The sequence below is a fragment of the Anthonomus grandis genome, chromosome 6 (assembly GCF_022605725.1).
Source record: "Anthonomus grandis grandis chromosome 6, icAntGran1.3, whole genome shotgun sequence".
In the NCBI taxonomy this organism is placed as follows: domain Eukaryota; kingdom Metazoa; phylum Arthropoda; class Insecta; order Coleoptera; family Curculionidae; genus Anthonomus; species Anthonomus grandis.
In genome coordinates, this window is record NC_065551.1 from 18,644,598 (window position 1) to 18,672,198 (window position 27,601).

A 27,601-nucleotide genomic window follows, 5' to 3' on the forward strand; every position below is an offset into this window, starting at 1 on the left:
TTTTAATGTTGTGGTTAATAAACATTATTATAAAAAAATAGGTGCCAACATCTGTATTGGTTGTACCGGAAGATTTGTCACAGTAATTGGCACTATTTTTAAAATTGTAAATATTTTTCAGCTTTGTAAAAGTTTTAGCTATAAGTGAAATGTAGGTATACAAAAACGTATAAAAAAATAAAAAAGTACTTAAATAAATAAATAGGTAAATGAGCTAAACAAAAACTAATTGGATTAACTTCTTTCCCCTGCATTTATTAATTTACTTTGTTTTTATGGCTACGTTTTTATTTTTTGACCTTTTTTTTTAATTGAGCCTTTTTTAATCCCTTAACAGAAGTTTTAGTTAGAATATACAATAAAAAAAAAAGGTTTGAGTGAGTAAACTATTTATTTCTTATTGCATATTGTAATTAAATCTTCCTCGTAGGGCTTGAAAAAGGTCGTTCAATTAAAAAATCGAAACGTAACGCAATAAAAACAAAGTAGGGTTTTATTTATGACCCCGAATACCCAATAGACGTCCTTGAACTAGTTTTAAATATTTATTACCAGAAAGTTAAAAGGGTTTTTCTAAATTTAAAATAAAAGTTGTATGTATTACATGATTATACTCGCACATATATCCTAAGTATCGTAATCCTTTAATAATTGGAAATCAAATATCTAATAATTTTGATATAATGCGTTTTTTTTCCGCTATGCCAAAAACCCTGAGTGAAAAATACTCTGAAGCAGATCTGCAAAATGCCATTCAGGATGTCCAAAAAATCCGCCGCTCAAAAACATAAGATTCCAAGTGCGACTCTACAGTTTTGGCTCTCAAATAAATTTATTAAAACTTCTCGCGGACCAACTCCAATTCTTTCGCTTAAAGAGGAATATGATTTGATACTTTGGATTAAAGAATGTCACTGCAAGGGGTTTCCTATGCAAAAAGAGGCAATTCAAAGTTCCGTCAAGCAGTTTTTGGATGATAATCCTCGAGAAAATCCATTTAAGGACAATTTTCTGGGAGATGAGTGGTATAAGGCATTTTTAAGGCGCCATGTAGACGTAACTGTAAGAAAACCTGAAGCTGTAACGGCAGCTTCTTCCCGCGTTAGTGAAGAAAATATTAAAAAATAGTTTGGGGATATTTCAGACTACTTAAAAGAAAAAAACTTTGAACATGTATTGCAAAATCCTGACAGAATTTTCAATGGTGATGAGACAAATTTTCTTCTTTGCCCCCAAAATAAAAGGGTCTTAGCTCGCAAAGGAGCAAAGAACGTTTATGAAATTGACTGTGGAAAAGCAAAAAGTTCAATTACTGTTATGTTTTCATTTAGCGCTTCTGGTATAGTAGTTCTACCCCTAATTATTTACCCTTATGTAAGGCTTCCCAAGGATATTGGAGATTCTGTTCCTAAAGACTTTGCGTTTATAGCCACTGATAGTGGTTGGATAAAGAAATATATTTTTATAGAATATATTTCAAAGACCTTTTATAACCATTTACGAGATCTAAAAGTGGAGTTTCCAGTAATTTTGTTTGTGGATGGCCATGCAACACATCTGGATAGGGAACTTAGTGATATTTGTACCAAGTTACAAATAATATTAGTGGCGCTTTACCCCAACGCAACGAGGATTCTTCAGCCGGCAGATGTTTCTACTTTTAAGCCTTTAAAAGACGGCTGGAAGAAAGGGGTTATGCAATGGAGATTTTACTAAATGTTTAGGAGGTCAAAAAGAGAATAGGGAAACTATAGACAAATCTGCTTCTAAAAACATCGACGCATTAACTTTAGATTTTACAACCTTTAAAGAAATAGTTGGCGTTGACCGATCAAAAAATCGTTGACCGATCAAAAAATTTGAAGCTTTTGATTGTTCCAAAGAAGGAAAAGATCTCAACATTATTTATAAACTTTGGATGGAGTTTATTATTAAGAAAACCAGCACAAACCAAATCCACAACACTTCATCTATCGTGGAAGCAAATGAAATGTCGGAGCCCTGCGTTAGCAATGATTTAGAAACAAAATTAAGTCAAGAACAAAGTCACCAAACAAAGAAAGATTTTGAAGATGTAAAAGAAACTAATAAAAATCTCAGTGACTTTATCCAAATGGAATGTTCTGGAGATAACTTTCTTAGACTTAGAGAAAATCAAACATTTCAAGAAAATATATTTGAAGACTGTTTTGACTTTCAAGAGAACATAAAAGAAGATAGTCAAACATTGGAAACATACATGGTATCAGAAAGTGGAACCCTTGATCTTGCCAGTGCGGAAATTCAGAATTGTTCGAGCCCATCAACTGATTCTTTAAAATTAATCTCGCAAACGGTTACACAAAAAGACATCGTAGACCCACCTATATTATTTATTAAGGAAACAGAAAGTAATCCTATGTCCCAATATTTAACACATCCCGCCACCCCAAAACGGAAAGGAAAAATACTTCCCGAGAAAGCTTCATTTATTTTATCGTCATCTTCATGGAAACAATTTAATAACAAAAAGGAATCGGAAAAAAAGCAGAAGGCAACTGATAAAGAAAATAGAAAACGAGAGAGGGAATCAAAGAAAATTCAAAAAGAAAAGGATCGAGAAGAAAAGAACAAAAGAAAAATTGAGAAAAAAGAGCCTGGAGTATCAAAGAAAAGGAAAATAAATGTTTTATCCGAAATAATTCTAAAGCCGCATAGGAATTTACAAGAAGAAGATTTGCCTGATTTGAAATCCTCAACCCGACCAAGAGTATTAAATGTTACTAGAAATTTATTTAAAGATACTGACGACATGAGCCTTAATAGCAGTTCAACTTTTAAAAATTGTTTAATGTTAGATTTTAGCATATCGTTTAAAAATCCCAGTTTATATAGTGGCATGTGTTATTCTTGCACCCTAAATTTTTCAAGTTGTAACCCAGGTGTTAGGTGTGAAAAATGCATGAGAGCATATCATTTTCCGTGTATTGAAAAAAACAATTTGCATAAGTCAAATTCAAACATTTTTACATGTATTACATGCCTGAAAAAACCCCAATGACATGTTTTAGTTCCTATATTTACCTAAGTGTGCCTGAAAAAGAGTTTTAGTTAATATCGTTGTACTGATTCCAAAGACAAGCATATCTTTTATTTTTATTTTATTTACATCTTTGTTTTGCTTTAATGTTTTGAATAAATTTCTAAAAACAAAATAACTGGTCTTTAAGTTACTATACAAATAGGTAGGTAGGTATTATTTTTAGTTTTAAATTATGTAGCTATAGCTAGGTACCTAGGTATTTAATAAATTTTTACACTTTAATTTCAAAATGCCAATAACTGTATTAAGGTCATGTCAATAACTAGGTAAAAGATGCCAATTACTATATTTTTGGACTTAAAATCATATTTTGTGGTTTTTATAATTTAATACATGAAATTATTGTAGTTTCATTTTATAAGTTTTGTTTTAAATAGCATAACTCACCAAGTACTAAATAAATTATCCAATTAAGCCTAAAATTCAAATTTTTATAGGCAATTTAGTTGAAATATTTGCTAAGGGTGCCAATAACTGTATGCTTTACCCAACTTTGTTTAAGTTCAAAATGTGCACAGGGACAAGGGGTGTTTCGTTTACAAACATATTCTTCGATTCTCTGTTGTTAAATATACACGCATTTCCAAAAGAGAACACACATATCATAAGGTTAATTTAACTTAATGATGTTAGATTTTGGATTAAAAATAAAAAGTAAAAATAGATGTATCTTATTCTAAGCTCAAAAATAACATCTTTGAAGCAAAAAAAAAATATTAACATTATTATTCCTAAAACCGCTTCTAAAAAATTTGAAATGGCAACACCGTAGGCAAAAGCTGATTTCTTGTGAAATGTGATTTTGATAAACGGTTTTGTGTTTACATTCGGTATTTATGAAGTTCTGTGTTTTTTCTGTAGTTTTTGGTTGAAAAACGAAAAAGGACCCATTTGAGTGTTTTTGTAAACTGTTACGAAGGTAAAAACTTGTGCTGTTTGTTCTGCACCATAAGAAAAAGGCGATTTAAGCCGATCTTTTCACAAGTAAATACCGATATTGTCATAACATCATATCAAGGGACAACTATGGTCATAAACGTAGAATAATAAACATTAAATAAGAAATTTATAATAAATAAAAAATATTTAATTTCCTTAAAAATGCTTTTAGTTAGAAGTACGTTAAAAAAACGCATAAAGAGTTCACAAACAGTAATATTTTTTAACAATTTAAAGCATAATCTATTAATAATATATATTTATCATGTAAATATTTTTTGACGACGTCACTGGTAAAGATTACTTGTGTTGGTGAAACTAACAATGCCATTGAGCGGCGTTGCGATGCTGTTGCCTTTTTCTCTAATATACCTGATCTACATTCTTTTAACTTTGAATGTTGACTGCTTTATAGAGTATCTTATCACATTTTATGAAAAAAAAGGCTTCATATTTTATTGAACAGGAATAATATTGTTTTGCGCTTATCAAAATAAGTGACAATTTTTTATGATATTATAAAGTATGTTTTTTTGCATTTGGCATCATTGTATCAGAGATGTTGCAAGCAAACAAACTTCCCATAGATCCCTGCCAACGCTAATTCTAGCCTTTAAATGTTCTAAGAGGAAGACAAAAAACAATAATTTCTTATATTAAAAGGCAGCTAATACTACTCTCGATGTCTTCGAGAGGGGTTTCCTTATTATAACCAACCATCCAACATTAATACACTCGAAAATATAAAAAAGAGAAAAAGCAATTTTCCTGGATTTCACTGGAGGAGATAAAAGATGTACCTCATACAAAAGAAGTGCCTTCATACAGACATGTCGAGGTATTATATTTTTTCCACGTCTCGGTTCTTAAGTAAAGGAAAACAAATACGGGCGCCTATGTGGGTTTTAACGAAAATGTGGATATAATGCGGTTTCATCACGTCAGAGATGAAAGTTAGGCCTCTTAAAATAGAAAAAAATACGAAAATACTTTAGGAAGTGACAGTTCATACTTTGCTTGATTAAGGGTCGTTTACCTTGTTTTAAAAAGAAAAATAATCATAAGGTATACCTCGAAACAAAAATGGGGATCTAATGGAATTTTGTCACGTCAGAGATAAAACTTACGCCTCTTAAAATAGAAATAAAAATGCGGAAATATTTTAGTAAAGTGACACTTTACTTTGCTTAATTAAAGATCATTTACCCTTGTTTTAACAATAAATATAGTCATTTAGGTGTAATAAGGTATAATAATTAGAAAATATATACCTATCATCCTTTTCCTAGTTCTCTAAATTTTCCATTAAAAATTACATTTTTTTTTCTTTTAGGTCTTATCAGTAGTTCTGAATTCGATTTTATTCGTCATGGCGTTATACGACATGTTCTTCTCTAAAAAAGAAGGCGGAGACCCCACAAAAACTCCGATGCCAAACGAGCCTACCACGTATGGAAATCCTGGATTCCGAGAGAGAACGGGGGGAGGTGCGAATGGTTAGTATCTTCTGATTTAAAAAGTAAATATTAAAAAATAATTGTGGCTTAACCGACCTTGTGTATCGTAAAAGTAATTATCGTGGATAAAGCAAATTTTTCTCCTGCCATAATCGTTTTAATATAGCAGATAAAGACCATTGTTCCAGAGGACCGTGTGCCATAAAAGATAAGCAAAGTTGACATTAACAGAAAACCGATTACGTTTTTTCTGGTTAAAAAATAATAAAAGGGATGGAAAAATGGCTCTAATGTGTGTGGATCCAAGCAGAAAATCGGAAAAGGCTCTCCGGTAGGGTCAGATGACTTTTGTTTTTCGGTAGATCAATCTTTTTGGACATAATATATGACATGTCTTAGATGGATTTATTTTCGGAGGCCTTATTAAATTTATTTTTATCATTTTTAAGCCTATCGAGCACTTTTAAGGTTATTTTTTCATTTAGGTGGAATTTCCATGACAGATGCCAGTGGTAAACCATACACAGCGGCATCAAACGGTTCGATGGCTTCTATGAATACTACTTCCACCACCTTGGGATCTACAAATGGGTCTACAATTGGTTCATCCATTACAACTACCAGGTATATAAAAAATAATAAAGATTTTATTACTATGTCCATATGTTGGGGTGTTTGTTTCGTATTAGAATTATATTCTTGAAGAAGAAGAATGTTGAGATCAACTGTATAGCCTGAAATAAATCACCTGCATGTAAAAAAAAGATAAAGTTTTTAATGCAGGTAAAGAATTTCGGGCTAAAACAAGCAATGGATAAAATATAATTTCGAAGAAAATAAAAAGTGGAAAAGTATAAGCTGAAGTAACTTAACTGCCTGTTTAAGTAAAATGTAGATATTTTCCTTCCGGCAGTTAACGTCAAAGGTGAACAATTTTAGCCTCAGTTGCCTCTAGAAAAAAGAAAAAATTCCTTCTAAGTAGCCTCTAAAAAAGAACTATACGCTAGTGCAATGGAACTGTAGTATTTATTAGTCGATAAATTGATATCATTATTTACAAAGAGTGATAAGAAGAAGAATTGTGTACTAAAACAAGCTGTAAAACATAATAATATCGATAATTTCTTTAACGCAATTGATGAAAAAAAGATTAAGATGAAACTTTGAGCTACAGTAATTCAACTGCCTGTAAAAGTACAAAATCTATAATTTTTTCCAGTTGATATGAAAAGATAAAACAGGTTAGGTTCAATTGATTAAAAAAAAAAATAGAATAATTCCGTCTAGAAGCTGCTGCCTTTAAAAATGAGCAACTTAAGTGCATGTTAGTCAATAATTTATTTCATAGAATTAATATCATTTAGGATAAAAATGCAAGAGAAAAATTTCTTCGAGGACACTTGAAGTTATTAAAGGAGAAGAGAAATTGTAAGCCGAAGCAAGCAACTCTCTATAAAAAATATGGATAATTTCTTCTAGGCAATCAATATTATTAAATGTGAAGAATATTGTAAAAGAAAAAAATCAGTAACTCCTTCTAGGTACTTGGAGCTATTAAATGAGGAAAATCGTTGTGCACAGTAGCAATCAGTTTTTTATACAAACAGTATTGACAGTTAGCTTCTTTAAGACAGTTAATAGAGTAAAACAAAAAATTAAAGAAGTGTGACCTAATGTATTTCAATTGCTTGCAAAAGTAAAAGAAATGGATTTTTAAAAGAAAAAATTAAGAATTTCTTTTAAACAGCTGTTTAAAGAAAAAAGAATTGTGCGCCAAAGCAATTAAACTTGACGGTTTATACTAGGAAAATGATATAATTAAAAATGAAGAAACTTCTTCTAGAAACGTAAAGTTACTAAGCAGAAGAATATTTGTATACTCAAGCTGAAGTAACTCAACTATTTATAAAAGTGAAAAAAAAACCCTAATTTCTTCCAGACAGTTGATTCTCTTAAGAAAGAGGAAGAGTGCGCTAAAACAATTAACCTTCATGTAAATAATAGTCGATGAATTTTACCAGAAAATTTATATCATTAAAGATGAATAATGATTTAAAAGAAAATGCAATAACTCCTTTCAACCATTTAAAGGAGAGCAAGGTTTGTGACCTGTACAAGATAATATTGTAGTTTCTTTAAGGTAGTTAATAAAGAAGATAAAGAAATTGAAGAAGTGTAAGCTGAAGTAATTCATTTGCTTGTAAAATTTAAAAAAATTGATGATTTCTTTAAGGTAGCTGATGCCAGAATAGAAGTAAGTGATAAAGCAACTCAACTTAATGTAAGTAATAGTCGATGATTTGTACCAGGCAGTTGATGTCATTTAAGACGCAGAATGATACAAATTAAGAAGTGTGAGCTAAAGCAAGTTAAGGGCATGTAAGTAATAGTCGATAATTAGAACCATCAGGCATTTAATGTCATTAAAGGTGAAGAATTATGTAAGAGAAATATGCAATGAATCCTTTCACGTACTAGAAGTTAAAAAAGCAATCAGCTACCGGTATAAGATAATATTGGTATTTTCTGTAAGGCAGTTAATAGAGAAAAAAAAGAAATTTTGAAGAAGTGTGAGCTGATGTAACGAAATTGCTTGTAAAAATAAATGAAAATCGATCATTTCTATCAGGCAGCTGATGCCAAAATACAAATAAGTGATAAAGCAACTCAACTTCCTGTAAGTAATAGTCGATGATTTGTACCAGGCAGTTGATATCATTAAAGACACAGAATGATGTAAAAGAAAAATACAATATTTTCTTCCAGGCACTTAAAGTTATTAAAGGAGCAGAATAATTGTGAACTAAAATTGATAATCTTAATAGATTGTTTAAGGCCATTGATAAAGAAGAAGATAAAAGTGTGAGCTAAAGTAACTCAACTACCCGTAAAATTAAAAATTCTATTTTTTTTCTTAGGTAGATGAGGTCACTTAAGACGAACAACGTTAAGCTCAATTGCTTAAAATAAAAATTGAATAATTCCTTCCAGGAGCTACTGCCTATAGAAACGAGCAGTTTAATTGCTTTGTAAGTAAGAGTCAATAAATAATTCCAGAGATTATCATTCATGATAATTATTAAGGTTTTATCATTCAAGATAAATATTGATGCAGGAGAAAAATTTCTTCCAGGAACAACTCCGTTCAAGCACCTGAAGGTACTAAAAAAGAAGAGGAATTGTGACCTAAAAGCAAGGAACTTACTTGTAAAAGAAAAAAGTCGATAATTTCTTGTCCAGTTGATGTCATCTCTCTGAAAGAAAAATTGAATAATTCTTGCCAGACAGACAGACACTAAAGCAATTCACCTCCATGTAAGTACAAGTCGATGATTTGAACTACGCAATTGATATTATTAAAGATGAAGAATGATGTAAAAAAAATTCAACTCGTCCTAGGCAGTTAAAGTTATTAAAGGAGAAGAAGAATTGTCAACTAAATTTCCTGTAAAAAACAATACTAATATTTAGTTTCTTTAAGGCAGTTAATAGAGAAAAAAAAAAGAAATTAAAGAAGTGTGAACTAAAGTAACTCAATTGCTTGTAACAGTAAAAAAAATTAATACTTTCTTCCAGGCAGTTGATGTCGTTAAAGCTGAACAACGTTAGTCTCAAAAAGTTGCCTCTAAAAGATAAATTTAATAATTCCTTTCGGACAGCTGATGCCTAAGATGCGCTAAAGTAACTCAACTTCATTTAAGTAATAGTCGATGATCTGAACCAGCCAATTGATATAATTAACGATTTAGAATGATATTTGAGAAAAATTCAATAACTCTTTAGAAACTCTTGATGGTATTAAAGAAGAAGAAAAATAAGAAACTCAAGCAATCCACTACCTGTACAAATTGATAGTTTCTTTAAGGCAGTTAATAAAGAAGAAAAAATATTGAAGGAGTGTAAAGTAAAGTTACTCAACTTTTTGTAAGAATAAAAGAAATCAATTATTGCTTCCAGGCAGTTGATGTCAATAAAAGTGAACAACCTTAGGCTTAGTTAACCTCTGAAAAAAAAGTAATAATTTTTTTTCGGCAGCTGATATCTTGAAGAAAGAAGGAGTTTGCGCTAAAGCAATTTAATTCTACGTAAGTGATACTCATTAATTTATACCAGGAAATTGATAGCATTAAAGATGAAAAAACTCCCTCCATGCACTTAAAGTTATTAAAGGAGAAGAAGAGCTGTCAACTGAAGCAATCAACGTTTAATAAAGATGAAGAAAAATGTGAAAGAAAAATGCAATGACTCCTTCCACGCACCTAAATTAAAGTAATCAACTATATGTATAAAAGAAAATAAATAATATCTTTTCGGCTTTTGATTAAAAAGAGGAAGGTGAAAATTTAAAAGTTAGAGCTAAACGTATTAAGCGGCTTTTGTAGTAGACATTATTGCGGCTTAGGTAGTAGACATTATTAGCAGCGAAAAATTGTGGTCTGAATTAAAGGAGTAAAATTAAAAAAAAAACTCCAGGCAGTTTTTGCCTTGATGATGAAGTTGCCTCAAAAATCTAATATTTTAATTAAAGAAGTTGACATCAGAAATTATCAAGAAGCAGGAATACAGGGATTGAAGATCTGAACTGATTAATTCTTTTAGAAAAAATATCCGAGGGCCGTAAAAAAATCGTAATAGTCTTAAGACTTTTTTCCTATATAGATCATAATTATAGGAGATGATCTATTCTATTTTTTTTAATATACAGTGAAAATAGTAAAGGAAACTGAACACTTTTTAGTCTTTTATGTCACATAAAGCTATAATTTTATAAAATATCAACATTTTTAACTTTCAAACAATATAGAAACTTATTTACTATCACCATTGAAATACCATTTTCGGTTAATTCCTCCACCGACGACAACGACTTCAGCGACGATCGTAAACTTCTCAATATGTGGAGAAAATATAACTTTTCCACACTCTCAACCACGAAACAATTCTTTAATGATCCTTCAAATGTAATTTTCAGGTCTCCATTAAGAAGTAGCTTAAAGAAGCCCAAACCCAAAGACGGACTGGGCATACAGAATCCTGGATTCAGTGGGACATCGCCCACCTTAAACCGGAACGGCAGTACAAAAAAGGTTCGAATACAAACGCACAGTACAGAAGTGTAATAAAATGCATCACTGTATGTTAAAAAGTGCGCACAATTTTGTTTTAATCTTTGATGATGTTAAACGTTATAAATATTTAGGCTTTTTTTCATGTTTGAACTATCTCTAGTCTATTGAAATTTTATCTTAATTATATGGTGTCAAACACAACTGTCAATATGTTATTTTGTTAATTGTATATTTATTGTAAAGTTTACAATTGTTACGACATAATCTTAATTATAGGCGCTTATGATATTTTACGTTTTGTAAAAATACATTAAACATTCCTTATTTTTTTCCGTCCATTTTTATATTTTTAGTTAGTTATAAAAGTGTTGTTATACGGGAGTAGGAGTAATTTTTATTCATTAAAGCTTATTTTTAAAATGTTTAAATGACGCTTTCAAAATTGTTGTTATTTAGGTTAAATCGTTAGTTATCAGAGCACAATTTTATATAAATAATTATAAAGCAAAAAATTATTTTACGTTTCCGTCCTTCACATTTCATGTTTTTAATAGTTAATTGTTTTTGTTATGTAAGAAAAATTATGTCTTTAAAATATAAATCATTTCTTGTTGTTTTTTTGTAAAAATATATGTATTAAATGTTATATTGTGATACAGACCATTAAGCGTAATAAATAAATTCGTATCTTAATAAAAATTAAATTTTTACAATAACTTGTTTGCTTTTTTTTGGAGAAAGTTAATAAAGAATTATCCACGGGGTAGGGAGTACCCCGAAACGTGCTGTAAATAATTCAACATAATGTTAAAGAAAAAGGTATTTTAAAATGGTTCTTACAGTTTTAAAAGATTTATAAAAATGTAAAAGTTAAAAGTTATTTTCCATGGAACATTGAAAGACTATAGAATTAGTAAACCAAAATTTTGTTTAAGTTCAACCTGTACTCAGGGGCAAGAGAGCTGTTTTGTTTACCAGCATGTTCATCGATTCTCTGTTGTCAAGTTATTTAATTATATGAATTTAACTTATTGGTATTAGATTTGATTAAAAATAAAAAGTAGAAATAGATATAGCTTATTCTAAGCGCAAAAATAACATCTTCAAAGCAAAAAAAAATTATTATCATTGTTATTCCTAAAAACACTTCTAAAAAATTAGGAATGGCAACACCAAGCAAATGTTGATGTTCCGTGTATTTTCTTTTAGGTTTTGGTTAAAAAAGGTCTCATTTGAGTGTTTTTGTGAACTGTTACGCTAGTAAAAACTTGTACTATTTGTACCGTACCGTGGAAAAAACGATTTAAGCCGATCTTTTTACTAGTAAGTACAGATAATGTCATAACATCATGGGAGAACCGTCATCATAAATGTAGAATAGGGGATCATAGAAGTAAACCTAAATAAAAACGTATTAAGAAATCTATAATAAAATAAAATGTAAACAGTTATATTTTTTTATAATTTGAAGCATAGTCTATTATTAAAAAATATTTATCATATAAATATTTTTTGACGTCACTGGTAAAGATTCTTTGTGTCGGTGGAATTAACAATGCGATCGAGAGGCGATGCAATGTTGATATCTTTTTCTCTAATATACGTTATGTGTATTCATATACATGTTTTGTACCTTCAAAATAAGTGACAAATTTTTTATGTTGTTATAAAGTTTTTTTGCCATTTCTATACAGGGTGTCTCACGACGAATAGACGCGATCGATATCTCAGAAACCGAATTTTACAAAATTTTGAAAATTTGGCAACATAGAAATTTGACGGTTGTGACTTTTCCGGTTATACCGAAAGCAAGTGTCAAGTGTCAACTTCGTTATTTTAAATAAACCACCCTGTAAATTTTTACATTTTTGGCTTCCACGTGCAATTTTAGATATATGTTGTGTATAATGTGCTATACCTGAGTGTAACCGTTTTTGACATATTTTTAATTTCATCTGAAAAATTATGTTTATGAGCTCTAGCATAATTACCGATTACTCCCTTTTAGTAGCCTTTATTTATTGGTTAGTTTTGGTTTTATTTTAAAGGCAGGACTACTTTAAAAGACTATTTTAATATTTGGCTAAAAAAAGACACAGGGAAATCCTTTATTTCTCTTATTTTTTCATAAAGTTAAATAAAAATAAGGTTAACTTTGTATAAGGTTATCTAGTCCAAAAATTGATAGTTTCCGAAATATTGGCAGTTTAAATTTGGCCAAATATTAAAAGCTGCATAGTGACTGGCTCAAGAATTGTTGATGTTGACAAGCAAAACACGAATTTTATAAAAATATTTAAAATAAGAGTATATCTATATTTATCATATCCATAATTTATAGAAACTGTACTGACCAAATTTCTGTAAAAATATAAAAGTAAAAATGTATTTTTAAAAATATCAATATTATAAAAAAGTTCTAAAAAATATTAATTTTGGAACTGTATAAACTTTTATTCCAATTTTTTAAAACCAATGGCATTGTATCCATACTATGTTTGAAATTTTACTGGTCCAAAAAGTCGGTATACCGCTTTTTTGAGGACACGTGGAAAGTTAGCGAATCTTCCACAAGAGTGGTCCAGCTGATATATAAGGAGCTCGCGCCGCCAAGAGGCCAATTCATGTCAGAATATTGGCGCGACTTTTAAAATCGATATAAATAGTAGTAAATAAATATTTTTAGTAGTCTTAAGTGTTTTAATCTACACCTAACGAACGGTGGGTGCAAAAGCAAGCGATTGGTCATCCAGAAAGAAGGCAAATGCCCTTACATTGGCTTAGAGAGGAGATGCTCCTGCCATATTGCAAATAATGTTTCCAAAACATCAGGAAGTATACGATCACCTAATGAGGCATTTGGAGATGCGGTATGGCCAGTCACACCTGGAACATGTCTACCAAACCCAGTTGAAAAATCGGTGCCAAAAGTCAGAGAAATTAAAAAAAAACAAAAATCAAAATGTTTTTATTTATTATATGTTCAAGACACAACATTAGAAATAAAAAATCATAATATAAACAAGTAAGGACTTACACCGCGATTTTTAAAACCGATCCACAAGATATGCATCATAAAGCATAACTGCGTGGTGCAAACCTTTAAAGCTAGACCTAAACCTACACATATTAACAACTACGTCGGTTAAGGTCGGATTTGAAGCTGATATTGCACGTTTGGTTCGACTGGAACATATGATAGTTCAAGCATTCCTAGATGGACTTCGCGATAGTAAAATGAGATAGGCCTTACTACTGGCACATCCAAATAAGCTAGTAGATGCATTATTACTGGCCCTGGAATTCTAAGCTGTCAAAAACACGAACCAGGGCCCAAGGCCCAAACGAAGGGCCAGGCAAGTAATTCCAGGAGAGGACGACGTTGAGGAATCAGGTGAGCGGATCACTAGGGAGGTTAAGGAAGGACGTAGCCACTAGGACCGGAAATTGGAGTAATGAAAATGTAGCAAAGTAGGTCAAGCAAGAATACTGTTCAAAAGACGCTAGTTCCAATCCCGCCAATATAGAAAACTAAAGAAGGTCAATGCGAAGGGGCGATCCTCGACCTGTATTTAGCAAGCCCCGATGAATACCGGCCAGGTCTCCTCGCTGCAGCACCATACCAAAAGTGTTTCGACGCATGTGTGGATGGGAGTCTCTGGAGTGTGCTGCTGGATACCAATGCGATAAAAATAGTCATATTTATCGACATAGTAAAATCTGCAGCTAGTGTTCGACAATCAAAATGACGTTTACGAAAAGGGATGGAAGAATGTGCGAATGTCCATGCTGCAACAAACGCAACGTTCACCATAGTAAAAGTCACACTTAAGCATCCTGTGATTGTGGGTGAGATTAAGGATGTCAAGTTAAATTTAAACAGAGAGTCCTGGAGATAGACAATAAGGATGTCGTTTTACGTCGTAAAAGGAATTACACCTGAACGAAGCAATATCGGCCTCGTGTCAAGTGCTGCGTTGATAGCAAGGGCATGAATGGTGAAATAGTCATGTTCGAACCTGATAAGCATGACAAGACTTTTGGTCGAGAAGTAATCGAGAAGAGTCGTGCTGAAAAGATTTTTTCCTGTGTAGTGTTGCCATTGTGGACAGCACCGAAAAGCCATTGCGAAAAAATTAGAAGAGCTGGTCATCAGGCATGCATCGTCCTTAGGCAGGTTATCGAGACGCTTTTGTTACTAGTGAGAAGGGAAGAACCAACGTAGTTGAAAACTACCATTGGCGAAGATAGAGAAGGTTGATAACATTGTTAAGAGTATGGCCAACGAAGACCTCATAGAACCATTTAGTATCCGGGAACTTAATAAGGTGGCTAAAAAGAGCAGCTTTCCCCTGCCTCGCAGTAATGACATTTTAGACACCCTGGCTGGATCAAATATTTTTTTGATGCTTGACATGATAAGTCCAGTTGGCCCCTGAATATCGGGAAAAGAACGCTTTCACGGTGGGTTCTGGATTATAACAATCTAACGTAATGCCTTTTAGACTGTGCTCCTGCTATTTGTAATTGGCTGATGGAAACGATTTTAAAAGAACTGTCCTGGAACATTTGCCTAGTTTACCTTGACATTATTAGCAAAATCACTTGAAGGCCATATAAAAAAATCTAAAAAAGGTGTTCTTAAGGCTACGAGGTTCTGAACACAAGTTTAGCTTAAAGAAGTGTCATCTATTTTACAGAGCTGTGCAGTATCTGGATCACGTCGGCTTCAATTTATAAGACTAGACTTGCGTTGCAAAGGCAAAAGCCCAGAGTGTCAAAAATTGGAGAGTTCCAAAGACATGCTACGCGGCTTTATGAGATTAAGTATCTACTACCAACGGTATGTGGAGATTTGCCAACATCGCAAGACCATTGACCAAGCTGACAGAAGAATAACGAAATTTTTAATTTTCTCAAGATTGTCAGTAAGGTTTCGATCACCTAAAAGAGGCTCTAAGGAGCGCACCTATTGTGAGTTATCAATTATGTAAAGGAACGTTTATACTGGACACCGACGCTGGCAATGTGCTGCACCAAATCCAAAATAACCGTATCTCGCCTAAGTCTCCAGACATCAAATAGATTGACATAGGTTTCTTTATTTTTACCTAGTGGCGTATATGATGTCAATGTCAAAGCTCAGATGCTGTGCCTGAATATATGTCTCAAAGCCATATTTATATAACGAGTAAGCGCCTTACTCGGTTGCCTTACAATATCTTAACCGTTACGTCATCATATGGTTGCGCTCAAATGACGTCATGTCTAACAGCTGTCAGAGTCTAATTAATATTAGTATATATTAGGTATACCTTTCATCGGTATTGCATTCGATTTGGAGACTGACCTAAACCATGAAAACATTTGTCTAAGTTTTCAAAACGTTTTGAGTCTAAATCCGATGTCATATATTTTAAGTATCAGATCTAGATTGTAACAAAATACAAATTAATTTCGCCTTGAAAACGTTTATATTGGCCAAGAGGAAATGCAATAAACAGAAAAGTTAACTGTCTCATATACATTAATATTAAATAAATTAAAACTAATACTAAGAAATATAATGCTTCTCAACTCTAGGAAAATATCAAGAGTTGATATCAATATTTATTGTTTATTCTCGGGAGACCGCTAACAAACGCTTAAAACGCCTTATACGGTGACGTCATGACTTGATTGCTCGAATGAGATGTCTTAAAGACGCTTATAGCCGCTTACTCGCTAAAGTATGGCTTAAGTTTGGTTTTATGACACTAAGAAATGGAAGTGTCTGTCACCGAAACTTCAAACATCCTAGAATAGGCCATACAAGGTTCAGGAAATCATCACTCATGTTCTCTACAGAATATAAAAGTCGCCGAGGGCTACAGCTTGAGCCATTTACTTTAACCGACTGGCTCCTTAATATGGAAACGATGAAGATGGTGAGCTGAGTCGGATTTTATATGAATTCGTGGCCCATTATTGTTTGTTTATTTTAAATACATTTTTTTGCTTTATTGCATTCCAACAGGTAGAGGTTGACTTCGCTTTGTTTAGTACCTACTTAAATAACCATAGGCAAAGATGTGCTATGTACTGTTTTTTATTAGTGTCGATACTTTGACAAGTAAGTTCATCTTAAAATTATATTATTTTATATATTTTTATCCCCTCTTATGTTTTTTCGTCCTACTTTTTGACTTATTACGGTTTATATTTTAAGATATTTGTCTAATTCTAAAATGCTCTTTTTGCTCTAATGTATTTTTTATAGTATCCCAAGACCTGTTTATTGCTTCAGCAGAAACAGCTTTGGCACATTATGCAGCTAAAGATTTACAAGTGTTTAGAGAAATAGCTGAAGTTTTCTGCCGAAAATTCGAGAAAATTTAAGATCTCTATAGGTCAGAACATGTCCAGTATTTAAGACAATTGATAAAGAGATTGGTAGAAAGATTCTCTTGCTGTTATCAAAGAGACGTAATATCATAAGCTAACCTATAAAGACGCTTTGTATTCTTTAAAGAAGGAGAGTACTTTCCGAGGATGTGAGAACTCCAGAAATTCCACAAGTACAAGTTAACAATTCACGCCAACTTAAAAACTTGAACTGGAGGATGATTCGTAGTATATTAAAGGTAGTCTTAAGGCTTGCAGGCGTCCAAATTGTGGTGTGCTATTATATTCTTCAACCTCATTCTCTAAAACTGCTATTTTTACTAAAGATCCTGTTGCAAAAGGCGAATTATATGCCGATATCGACATCCACCATGTTTGAGATCATTTCGGGATAAAGTAATCTTAGGGAGAGAGCGTACTGATATTGGCAACGCCGCGAATATGAGCTATTCTTGGTCATTCCAAAATCATCGCGGTGACGCAGGCGCACTTCGAACGACATCTCTGGAGATACGTGGAAATTTTTTATTTTAAATTTCATTTTAAATATAAGTTGGATTTTGATTATTTAAAACCGTTGTATTCATATTTTATGAAGACTGTCCAAATGCCTTTATTAAGCAACGAAAAGTTATTGAGATAGCTAAAATTAACAGAAATTTTGCCTATTTTTAAATTAAGAAGAGTATTTTTAACGTTGTTTGGATGAAAAAATAGTTATAACCCAATTGATAATATAGTGAAACCTTACATAGGTGAGTGGTTGACAATGCCTCTGTTTTTGTCCGCTTAGTGAAAGTATCCACTCAAAAAAGTGTGAATAAAGCTACTACAAAATTTGAACGTATTTGTACAAATATATATATTTATTTGGAAAAGCTACGCTGTTTTTTTTCCATATTATTTTAGACCCTAATTCCTGTTAAATTGAGCTTTTGAAAGCCTTTGAACTCACACTATAAATATATCAAAGTTTAAGGTGGATAAAATATCCATTATTACCACGTATTTTTGCTTACTATTCGCTTAAACGTCAACCGATTTCATGTTTATTGGCACGGTTGAATAAATAATATTATGCTGCTGACGAGGGTTAAATTTGGCATATGAAAGTAAGGTTAGCTGGAAATGTAGGGGAGTTGCTCTAACTCAGATATAAAAGAGTGTTTGCATTTTAAATTTCCTAATTTTTCATAGATTTTATTTATTTAAAAATTCTTAAATACTCTAGCTGTTGACGCATATTTTGATTTTTCGCTTTTCAAATTGGATTGAAAGCGATTTTTTTAATTTTTTAGTGGTTAAAATGCAATGTAGTCATCTTTTACAAATGTTTTTAAGTTGGTTATTACTTTTATAGCCTTTTACTACATATAGTGAGTAATTGTGTTGGTGCTTTCAACTTCGTCAAGCTTGATATCCCTCCCAATTAGCAATTTGTCGATGCGACAATGTTGCAAATTGCAACGCATTGCATGCATTGTTACGCTGTCTTAACCGTAGAGACAACCCCGTTTTACACCAATTTTAAAGAGATTTTTTTGGTTGTCTCAACGTGACGCAGAAAACTACCCGTTAACATTCTAAACGCTTTTGCAACGTTTTTAGAGTTACTGATTTTTGGACGGATTGTTTGGACGCCATAACGACAGAAAAATTAATTATTTTTTTTACAATAAACTAATAGATAACTCCAGTAGGCGGCTACTCCAAAAAACACAACCTTTTAAATCCATGTTTTGAACAGTCCTTATTAGAATTATACGGGTAAAATACCCGTTTTTAAAGATTTACGAGCACTTAATTTATAAACGCAACATAGTTTGTGAAAAGATGTTATTTTAGCCCTAAATAACACGCGCGCCCTGAATTTATAGCGGATTTCGAAAAAAAATAATAAGTAATTTTTTTATAGGTTACATAAGAAACCCGCTGTCGTTGTCCATGGTTGGCCTAAAGCAAGAGGAAGAACGGCTGGACCTAACCTAAAATTTTAATATTTCAATTATTGTTTGCAGTTTGTTGCGCGTATGCAGCACGTTTTTTTACAAACTTTAATGAAAAAAACTGCATTCATAAGCTCTTCGAAAAATATAAACTCAGAATGTAATGTTAATATTAAATTTTGAGTTCTTATTGCTGCTGCTGCTATATAAATCCTAAAAAATAAAACTTTATAAAACTTACCATTGTTTTTAAACTGGTTAGTCTCTTGTGTAAAGAAAGGCTATCAAGTAGGATATAGGAACCATGAAGGAAAGCATTTACAAAAAGTAAACCCAGTATTTTAAACTTTAAATCTGTAAAATTTATTACAAACCTTTTCACTGCTATCTTCCGCCACTTCCATTGATTCTACATAATCCATATCAACTTCAGGTAAGCTAGTTGTAGGCATTTTTGCTTCCATTGAAAGTTTTTTTTTTGCGTCTGTAGTAAGTTGCAGAATATTTAAAGTCTTTATATCTCTTCATTTTTTAAAGCAAAATGAAAATAATTAATCCCAATAATTACAAGCAAAAAATGAATTATAAATATAAAAATATAGATTAAGTAGGTTTTGTTCAATTAAATATTTTTTCTTCCTCTTATTCTCCCTACCTTTGTTTTTCATCTTCTTCCTAAAACTCTTAACATGTCAAAAAGCTCCCTCTACAGCGAAAATTGCTTAAGTGTTGCCAACTCGCTGAATCGGCTGAATGCTTTCTCCGCTGTTTATGAGAAGAAATTCCGCCATAATCCGCTAAACCCTAAAAGACGGTGTTAAACCGTCGCAGCCGGCAGGGGGGAAGGGGGGGTTGGACAAAGAAGTTATGTTATAAAACGTATATTAAATTTTTTATTTGGTTAGTTATAAGAATAACACAAATAAATGAGTAGAGTAACGAAACTTATAATTACCAAATTCCAAGGAAAATATAAACAGATAATCGGATTAATTCGCATTTTGTATTTAAAACTACAATCTACAAATATTTAAATCATATAAGTCATTTTGGTTCAAAAAAAATATATCATTTTCTAGGTCATCCGTGTCACCGATGCCTATTGCTTGGGAATAGGATTCGTTGGTTTTGATCTTTTTAATAATATCATTTGGCAGCAAGAAGTCTTTACAGCAAATACCATTTTTTCGTAGTCCATTACGAATGGCGAAAATTGAATTAAGTAATGGACGTTTCATGCGATTTCTAAGCTTATTTTTGGCTGAAATTGCTACCATAGTTTTTAATTGATTTTCAAAGAGGTATCCGAGGTAACATCTTTTATCGATATAATCCTTCAGCTTATCGGTGAATACATTAAATTGTGAGTTTGGTGTAACAACTTTATTAACTAATGAGGTCAGTAAATTCATCAGATCATCTAATAACTTAGTTGGATCGGCATTGTTTATCTCAAAAGCTTTATTAACTCTATTAAACTCAATTAATATTTGTTTTAAAAAACAAATATAAGCATAATTTAAGTCATCTGAGTACATTTGATGTAACAAATCCGCTGTATAACATTTATCGTTACTTAATTTAGCTGTTTAAAAGTGAATTTTTAACTCTAACTACTGAGTATGTATGCGACCAACAGCTGGCTCAATAGACAACCATTTAGTTGCACAAGCTCGCACTATCTTAAGAGGTTCAGCACCGTCATTAATTGTTTTATACAATTCATTATATAATGATTGTCTCATGGAGGATTTTGAAAACCAGTCATAGGTTTTACGAATTAAAAATTCTAAATTTCGTGGCAGTTATTTGGTTGCATGATCAGCATGCTGTAATGAAGGGCATATACAGCGAACTAAAATAATATTCGGATTATAGGCCAATAACTTTTCATAAACGCCATTGTTTACACCAGTATGCATTATCTGTTCCTAGGCCACATAAATTTTGAATTTTTAAATTATAATTTCTTAACATACCCAAAAGGCATTGCAAAATCCCGTCTGTATTACCAGAATCCAATTCTCTTAGTCCCAAGCCAGTTGAAATAATTCTATTGATTTTTGCGCTAAAATATATAATAGATATACCTAAATATGTGGTAAAAGAAATATCATTGGACTCAACAATTAATATGCTATAAGGTAGATCTCCAACATCCTCTGTAAGTTCATTACTGAAATAAGGTGCAATTACATTTGTTATTACTTCACATTTGGTCCGTTGCATTTGCAATTGTTCAGCTTCAAAACCTAAAAAAGATTACAATAAATGAATACGTATTTTTATTATGTAACACTCAAAAAACCTTTAAATGAGGATTTACAAGTGGGAATCAAGTATTCGATACTTAATATCGAAGAATGAAATGCAATATATATTGCTAGTTTTCCTCGGCCTTTTTTACTGAGTCTAGTTTACGTTCTGGCTTAAAAAGCAATTTGGTATTTCCCAAAACAATCGTTGCATTGTTCTTATGCCTTTAGCTATTTGCATGATTTTTCAAATCAGAATATTTATTTCCAATTGTGATCATACAAAATTTACACTTTGCCAATTTACCGTTGGTTGACTCAACGAAAGTTAACCATGGCGATAAAATGGGATCTTTTATCCAAACTTCTCTAAGCTTTTGACTATACATATTTGCCATTTCAAAATATAGGATCTAACTAAAATATATTATCAACTAATAAAATGTATAATAGTTCCAAACATTGTTACTAAAACTTACAGTTATTTTAACTCAGTAGAAGTTAAATTAACTATTTATTAACCATGTGAAAACGCAATTCTTACAACACAATTTAATCAATAGTGCAATTTCAATAAACAGACTAGGGGAATCACCGAACACGGCTTGTTGTTCAAATATTCAGAGGGCGCTCAACACCAGCGCATTGACCGAAACGAATTGCTAGGGCGAATGTATTTTTTCCCGCTGCCTAGTCTAGCCTACACTTCAGCATGGGCGTCCGAAGAGTAAGGTGGGAAAGATAAAATTTATTAAACCGCCAAAATCCGCTTAATTACAAAATTATTCCGCTAAAAATTCCGCTGTCCGCTAAAATGATTTTTTTTTCCGCTAGGGTAAAAATAATTCCACTAAATCTAGCGGCAAATCCGCCAAATTGGCAACACTCCTTAACACAGACGATCAGGCAATGTAATACCCATTCGCTAACGATGAGATAACGTTGTTCTTATTGGGTTTTTGATTCGAAAAATTGTACACGTCTGCACGTCGTTGTTTTAAGTGTAAATTACTACTGCTACCAATCTATAGTAAAAAATACGTTGTAAAAATAGCACAGTTTTACAACAGTTGCGATACAGGTGCAGTACGTCGAAGTTTGGTCGAAAATAAACGTCGTTGCAAAACCAACTAAATTTTGCACTGAAAACAACGTTACAACTAGTGAAAATTAAAGTAATCTCAACTTAGGTGACTGCAAATTGTTACTTGGGCTGTCTTCTTTCTCTTTTTTTGCAAGATTATGGCTAATCATATTAACAGTACCGTCGTAAATGTTTGAACTTAATTCTTTTAGATAAAGGAAGTTTTCTGGATTCCATTTAAATAATGTAGAATCACTGTTGCTTTTGTAAACACCAGTCTTTTTAAAACAATTTTTTATGATTGCTGATGAAACTTTATCGCTGGTAGTTTTAATGTAATAAAGTGGTTCTAAAACAATTATGAAGTTGTAATATTATTCATCGATAATAAAATTTAGAATTCTATATGATACCCTGGTCTAAAGGTTGACTTCTTGAGATGGTATTGGAAGGTAAAAAAAAACGTTTATGTTTTGTAGCTTTTCCTAGCGAGGGTAATATTGAATAATTTTTTTATAAAATAGGAACAACCACTCATTTAAAATGTCTTGTGTCATCCATGCTTTTTTTTAAACTTGCAGATTGCCGTAAGTCTTTTGATATTACATTTTTAAATGCCCTAGATTGAGCCGCTGTTGCAATCACTAATAAATATTTTTTTCCTGCAATATTAGCAAAAAATAAAATTGTAAGCCTTGGAAAGTTTTCCACTGCTGCATTTTCTAGAATTAAAGCCGAGAGTTTTATCCGGTAAAACTCAGAAGAAAGGGCTAATTTCATCAGCGTTATACATATCTTTTAGCTAATACCAAAGTCTATATATTGCAGTTGAAATATATAGATTTCGCTGATACCAACCGGAAGCAAAGGCAATTTAATTCTAAACTGATTTACGTCGTCATGACTAGCAACTGCTGATTCTTATAAGATACAGTTGAAACTTATTACATGTTTCTTACGGCATTTTTTTCAGTTAACCATTGGATACGCGAAAATTAATAACATAAAGTTTTTCTGCTATTTCTTGAACTTGAGCCTTCACTAAAGTGCCTGATATCAGAATATTTTGGCTCGATAACGGGAAAACGAATTGAAACACACTTTGTCAATTTGAAGTTCATCAGATCCAAAACGATAATTCCACCAAAAAAAGCTATTCCCTATACGGCTCGTAATACAGTGTCACCAATATGTTAATAGTTACATAAATTATGTATTTTACTATATACAGTTTCGTTTTTAGAAATTCGCGTCCAGGAGGTCTTAATTTTCTTTTTCAACCAAAAGATGTTCCGCATTTTTGAGTTTCCAATTTTGGAAGTTTGTTTTACATGAAAAAAAAAAGGTTAGTTGAAAAAAAGGAAAGTTGCCCTGATAAAGAAACTGTTCACTTAATAGATATGAGGTTTCACTGGAAGCAAGGAGAGGTTTCACAGTATTATTAAAGGTAACAGTTTATAAAACGGTTTACTGCTATTTTACTACTATAAGAAAATGTCTCTATATAGACCTTTTCTAGTGTCTTTATAGAACACAAAACTGTCATCGCTACTTTAAATAAAAGCGTTTTTCTTCTAGTTATTTTTACCCTAGAAGCTAACGGGACCCGGGAGTGAATAGCGGTGCTGGATGGGGTAAATTAAGTATAAAGTAGAGTGAAAAAGGATCTTTACGACATATCTAAATGCAAAAAGCAGCCGCAGGATGTTTTTAAACAAAATAAAGGTCAAAAAACCCTAAAAAAACAAAATCTTCTGCACATTTTTTCAAAACATACAATGCAAACTCCACAACAAATGAAACTTGTTTTTTGCTTATTCACTGATATAGGGCGATGTTGCCTTATTGGCCTACAACTAAGCAGAATACAAAAAAATATTTTTATATGGGAAAAAGGGTTGAGACTATTCAAGTTATATTTGCTTAAATTTTGCATAACTATTTTATTAAAATATACTTACAAGGGCGTTTAGTTAAATCCCAATGGACTTTTGCCATAATCGGATTATTGGACGCATTGAGCAATATCATATAATATTTTTCAAATTTTCGTTTGTCTTTAATACATATTTTTTTAAAATGAATGCGGTCTTATCGACTTTTAGTATCTCCAATTTACTTCTTTAAATTATGCTAAAATAAGGGTTATATATTACTATATTTTTATACGAATACAATCTCAAAATATTAGAAAATATGAAGGCTATACGAACCTCTGTATAAGAGAAGAATTTTTCAAATAGCAACGTATCATCGATTTTTCTCTAAGAGACCAAACAAAAACAAAACAAAGGAAAGAACACAAGGTCACGGTCTCATCAAAGAGAGATGACCGTGACTTTGTGTTCTTACCTTTGTTTTAGAATTTTTCAGCGCTGTGTATTAGCTTGTGTACAAATAATGAAACCCGTTCACTATTATAACGTGAAAATACTGCTTTCATTTTGGCAGATAGATATAGATGTCTTCCGTGTTTTCGCTTCTTCTTATACAGTGTGGCCCAAATTGGGTGTACATGTATGGGTATCTTGGAAACTATGGAAGAGATAGAAAATTCGTTAAATGGGGAAAGTTGTAGGGCATTTAGTTACCAATTAAGTGCCGCTTTCAGAACGATTTTATCTCTTTACGGTTTTGAAATAATTGGAAAAAATTAAAAGGTTGCATTTTTGAAAAAGGGCTGTATTTTTTTTATTTCAACGTATTTTTAAAATCTGTAAAAACATTATTGGGACAACTTTTAAGAACAATGCATACCTGAATTCAGTTTTTGTTTTCGACGTTTTGGTTCTGAGATTCCATCCTCAACTTCTTTTTTTCTTATGGCGGCCATTTTGTGTTTTTGCTAAATTAAAAAGATCTTTTTTCCTTTAAACACTTTATGAAAATATTCATTCTTATGTCAAAAAGTTATGTCGTATAAACAATTATTTTTGTTTAATGATTTAGCGTGATTTACTAACAATTCTGCAAAATATTATTTAATTCATTTAACTTTTTATCTTTTTTAGTAGTTCTTATCTTGTTTATTTCATGTTCTTTTTCTTGTTAGTCTTAAATAGTTTTTTCGTATCTAGTTCTTTTCGTTTGTTTTAGTGAGTTTTGTTTAAAATTGCAATTTCCAAAAATCACCATGCGACATACCAGTAAAGAAAAATTTGACATATTGGAATGTTATATTACATGCAATAGGAATGCAAATCTTGCAGTCGCCTGATATTTGCAACTGTATCCTGAGAGACAACTGCTAGGTCCAAGACTATTCGTTATGCTTGTCATGAACTTTAGAATGTTGGACCATAGATGTTTTGAAATACCAACGCCAGAAAGTTATCAAAGGAACAATGAAGCTTGCGATGAAAACATTTTAGACCATTTTAATGCGAACCAGAAAACATTGACTCGAAAAGCTGCAACTGATATGAATATACCAAGGACTATGAGATTCAAAGAGTCCTTAAAAAATATATCGTCCATAATGGCCTATAATTGTTCAAGGTTTAAGGGATACATACTACTATATACTAAAATGCTATCATTGTTTTTAGATAACTACCTTATTGGACCCTTTATTTATCACCAAATATACTGACAGGTCCTTAGAACATTGAAAGGCCTTTCAATGTTCTAAGGACAGGTCAAAGATATTTAAATCTTTTGGAAGAGTAGATGTTACCTGCCAAGAGAGCTATAATACCTGAAGAAAAAATACGGAATGAAGTGTGGTTTCAACAAGACGGGTGTCCCGCACATAATACTCGGGACGCTCAAAACTTATTAACGCAAGCATTTAACAATAAACTTATCGCAAACCGCGGTGCTGTAATTTGGCCAGCTAGTTAGTGTTAGAAATGACGTTTACAAGTTTGAACCTCCTGCCACTCTCGAACAACTAAAGGACAGGGTTCAGACTGTCTTCAAGCTCAAAACTCATACTCAAAAATGCTTTATTGTCAAAAACTTACAAAAAGCGGGCGACATGAGTCACGAGGCTTGGCCCCACATAGATATCTAATGACCCTTTTCTGGAGTACAAACATTGAACTAAAAAGTGAATTTGAACATGAACCCCAAAAGCAAATTCCATATTAAAGGTGCGACTCGATAATCGCGAAGTATGCAGATCTGGCGATGGAGAAATTAAGACTGGTGGCAATAACCCTTAGGGCGTAGCAGCCTGATGAGACTTTTCTACATACATTCACAATATGGTCTTCAAATTTATCATCAGTATCATCGGCAAACAATGTAAATTTGCCAGTTACCTGCAGTTGTGGCAGATCGTTCACATAAATGAGAAAAAGTAAAGGACCAAGTACTGATCCTTGCGGAACACCCACATTTATATTAAGTTCCTTAGAGATTCCACCATTAAATTTGACAGCCTGGACACGATTTGATAAGTAGGAACGAAATCACTCAAAGGCAGTTCCTCTGAAACCATAGAGCTCCAGTTTCATCAGCAGCACTCTGTGACTCACGCAGTCAAATGCCTTGGACAAGTCAAAGAATACCGCCGCTGCAACTTCACCAACATTCAGTCGGTTGTACATGTGCTCTAGAAAGCCAAAGAGCATCATTTGTGCTCACAGACTCACGAAAGCCAAACTGCTGAAGACGCAATAGGCCAACCCTATTTAAAAATGAAACCATTTTTACCTTAAAGAGCCGTTCCGCTATCTTGGCTAAAGTAGGCAATAACGCTATTGGTCTAAAGTAAGAAGGACAGTCGCGATCGCCACCCTTGGAAAGAGGAACAATCATTGCTCTTTTTAAGCACTCTGGGAAAACTCCAGGCATAAATGAAAAGTTAATTGACTCGGCCAAGACTTGCAAAGCAACAAGAGGTAAAGCAGAAAATATTTTAAGAGAAGTTTTTTATAAAATAGGAACAACCACTCATTTAAAATGTCTTGTGTCATCCATGCTTTTTTTTAAACTTGCAGGAATGCGAACCAGAAAACATTGACTCGAAAAGCTGCAACTGATATGAATATACCAAGGACTATGAGATTCAAAGAGTCCTTAAAAAATATATCGTCCATAATGGCCTATAATTGTTCAAGGTTTAAGGGATACATACTACTATATACTAAAATGCTATCATTGTTTTTAGATAACTACCTTATTGGACCCTTTATTTATCACCAAATATACTGACAGGTCCTTAGAACATTGAAAGGCCTTTCAATGTTCTAAGGACAGGTCAAAGATATTTAAATCTTTTGGAAGAGTAGATGTTACCTGCCAAGAGAGCTATAATACCTGAAGAAAAAATACGGAATGAAGTGTGGTTTCAACAAGACGGGTGTCCCGCACATAATACTCGGGACGCTCAAAACTTATTAACGCAAGCATTTAACAATAAACTTATCGCAAACCGCG

General features: G+C 32.3%; 1 protein-coding gene across 3 annotated transcripts in view; it reads left to right on the forward strand.

Annotated features, from left to right (window-relative positions):
- The window catches only part of LOC126737297 (uncharacterized), a 76,860-nt gene extending 65,792 nt beyond the window's left edge, over window positions 1–11,068 (forward strand). For all 3 annotated transcript variants that reach the window (XM_050442138.1, XM_050442136.1, XM_050442139.1), the window contains exons 6-8: window positions 5,355–5,517; window positions 5,964–6,102; window positions 10,451–11,068. In XM_050442138.1, the coding sequence (XP_050298095.1) occupies window positions 5,355–5,517; window positions 5,964–6,102; window positions 10,451–10,598 (450 nt within the window). In that variant the 3' untranslated portion in view covers window positions 10,599–11,068. The remainder of the gene's footprint in view (window positions 1–5,354; window positions 5,518–5,963; window positions 6,103–10,450) is intronic.
- Window positions 11,069–27,601: the final 16,533 nt, after the last annotated feature.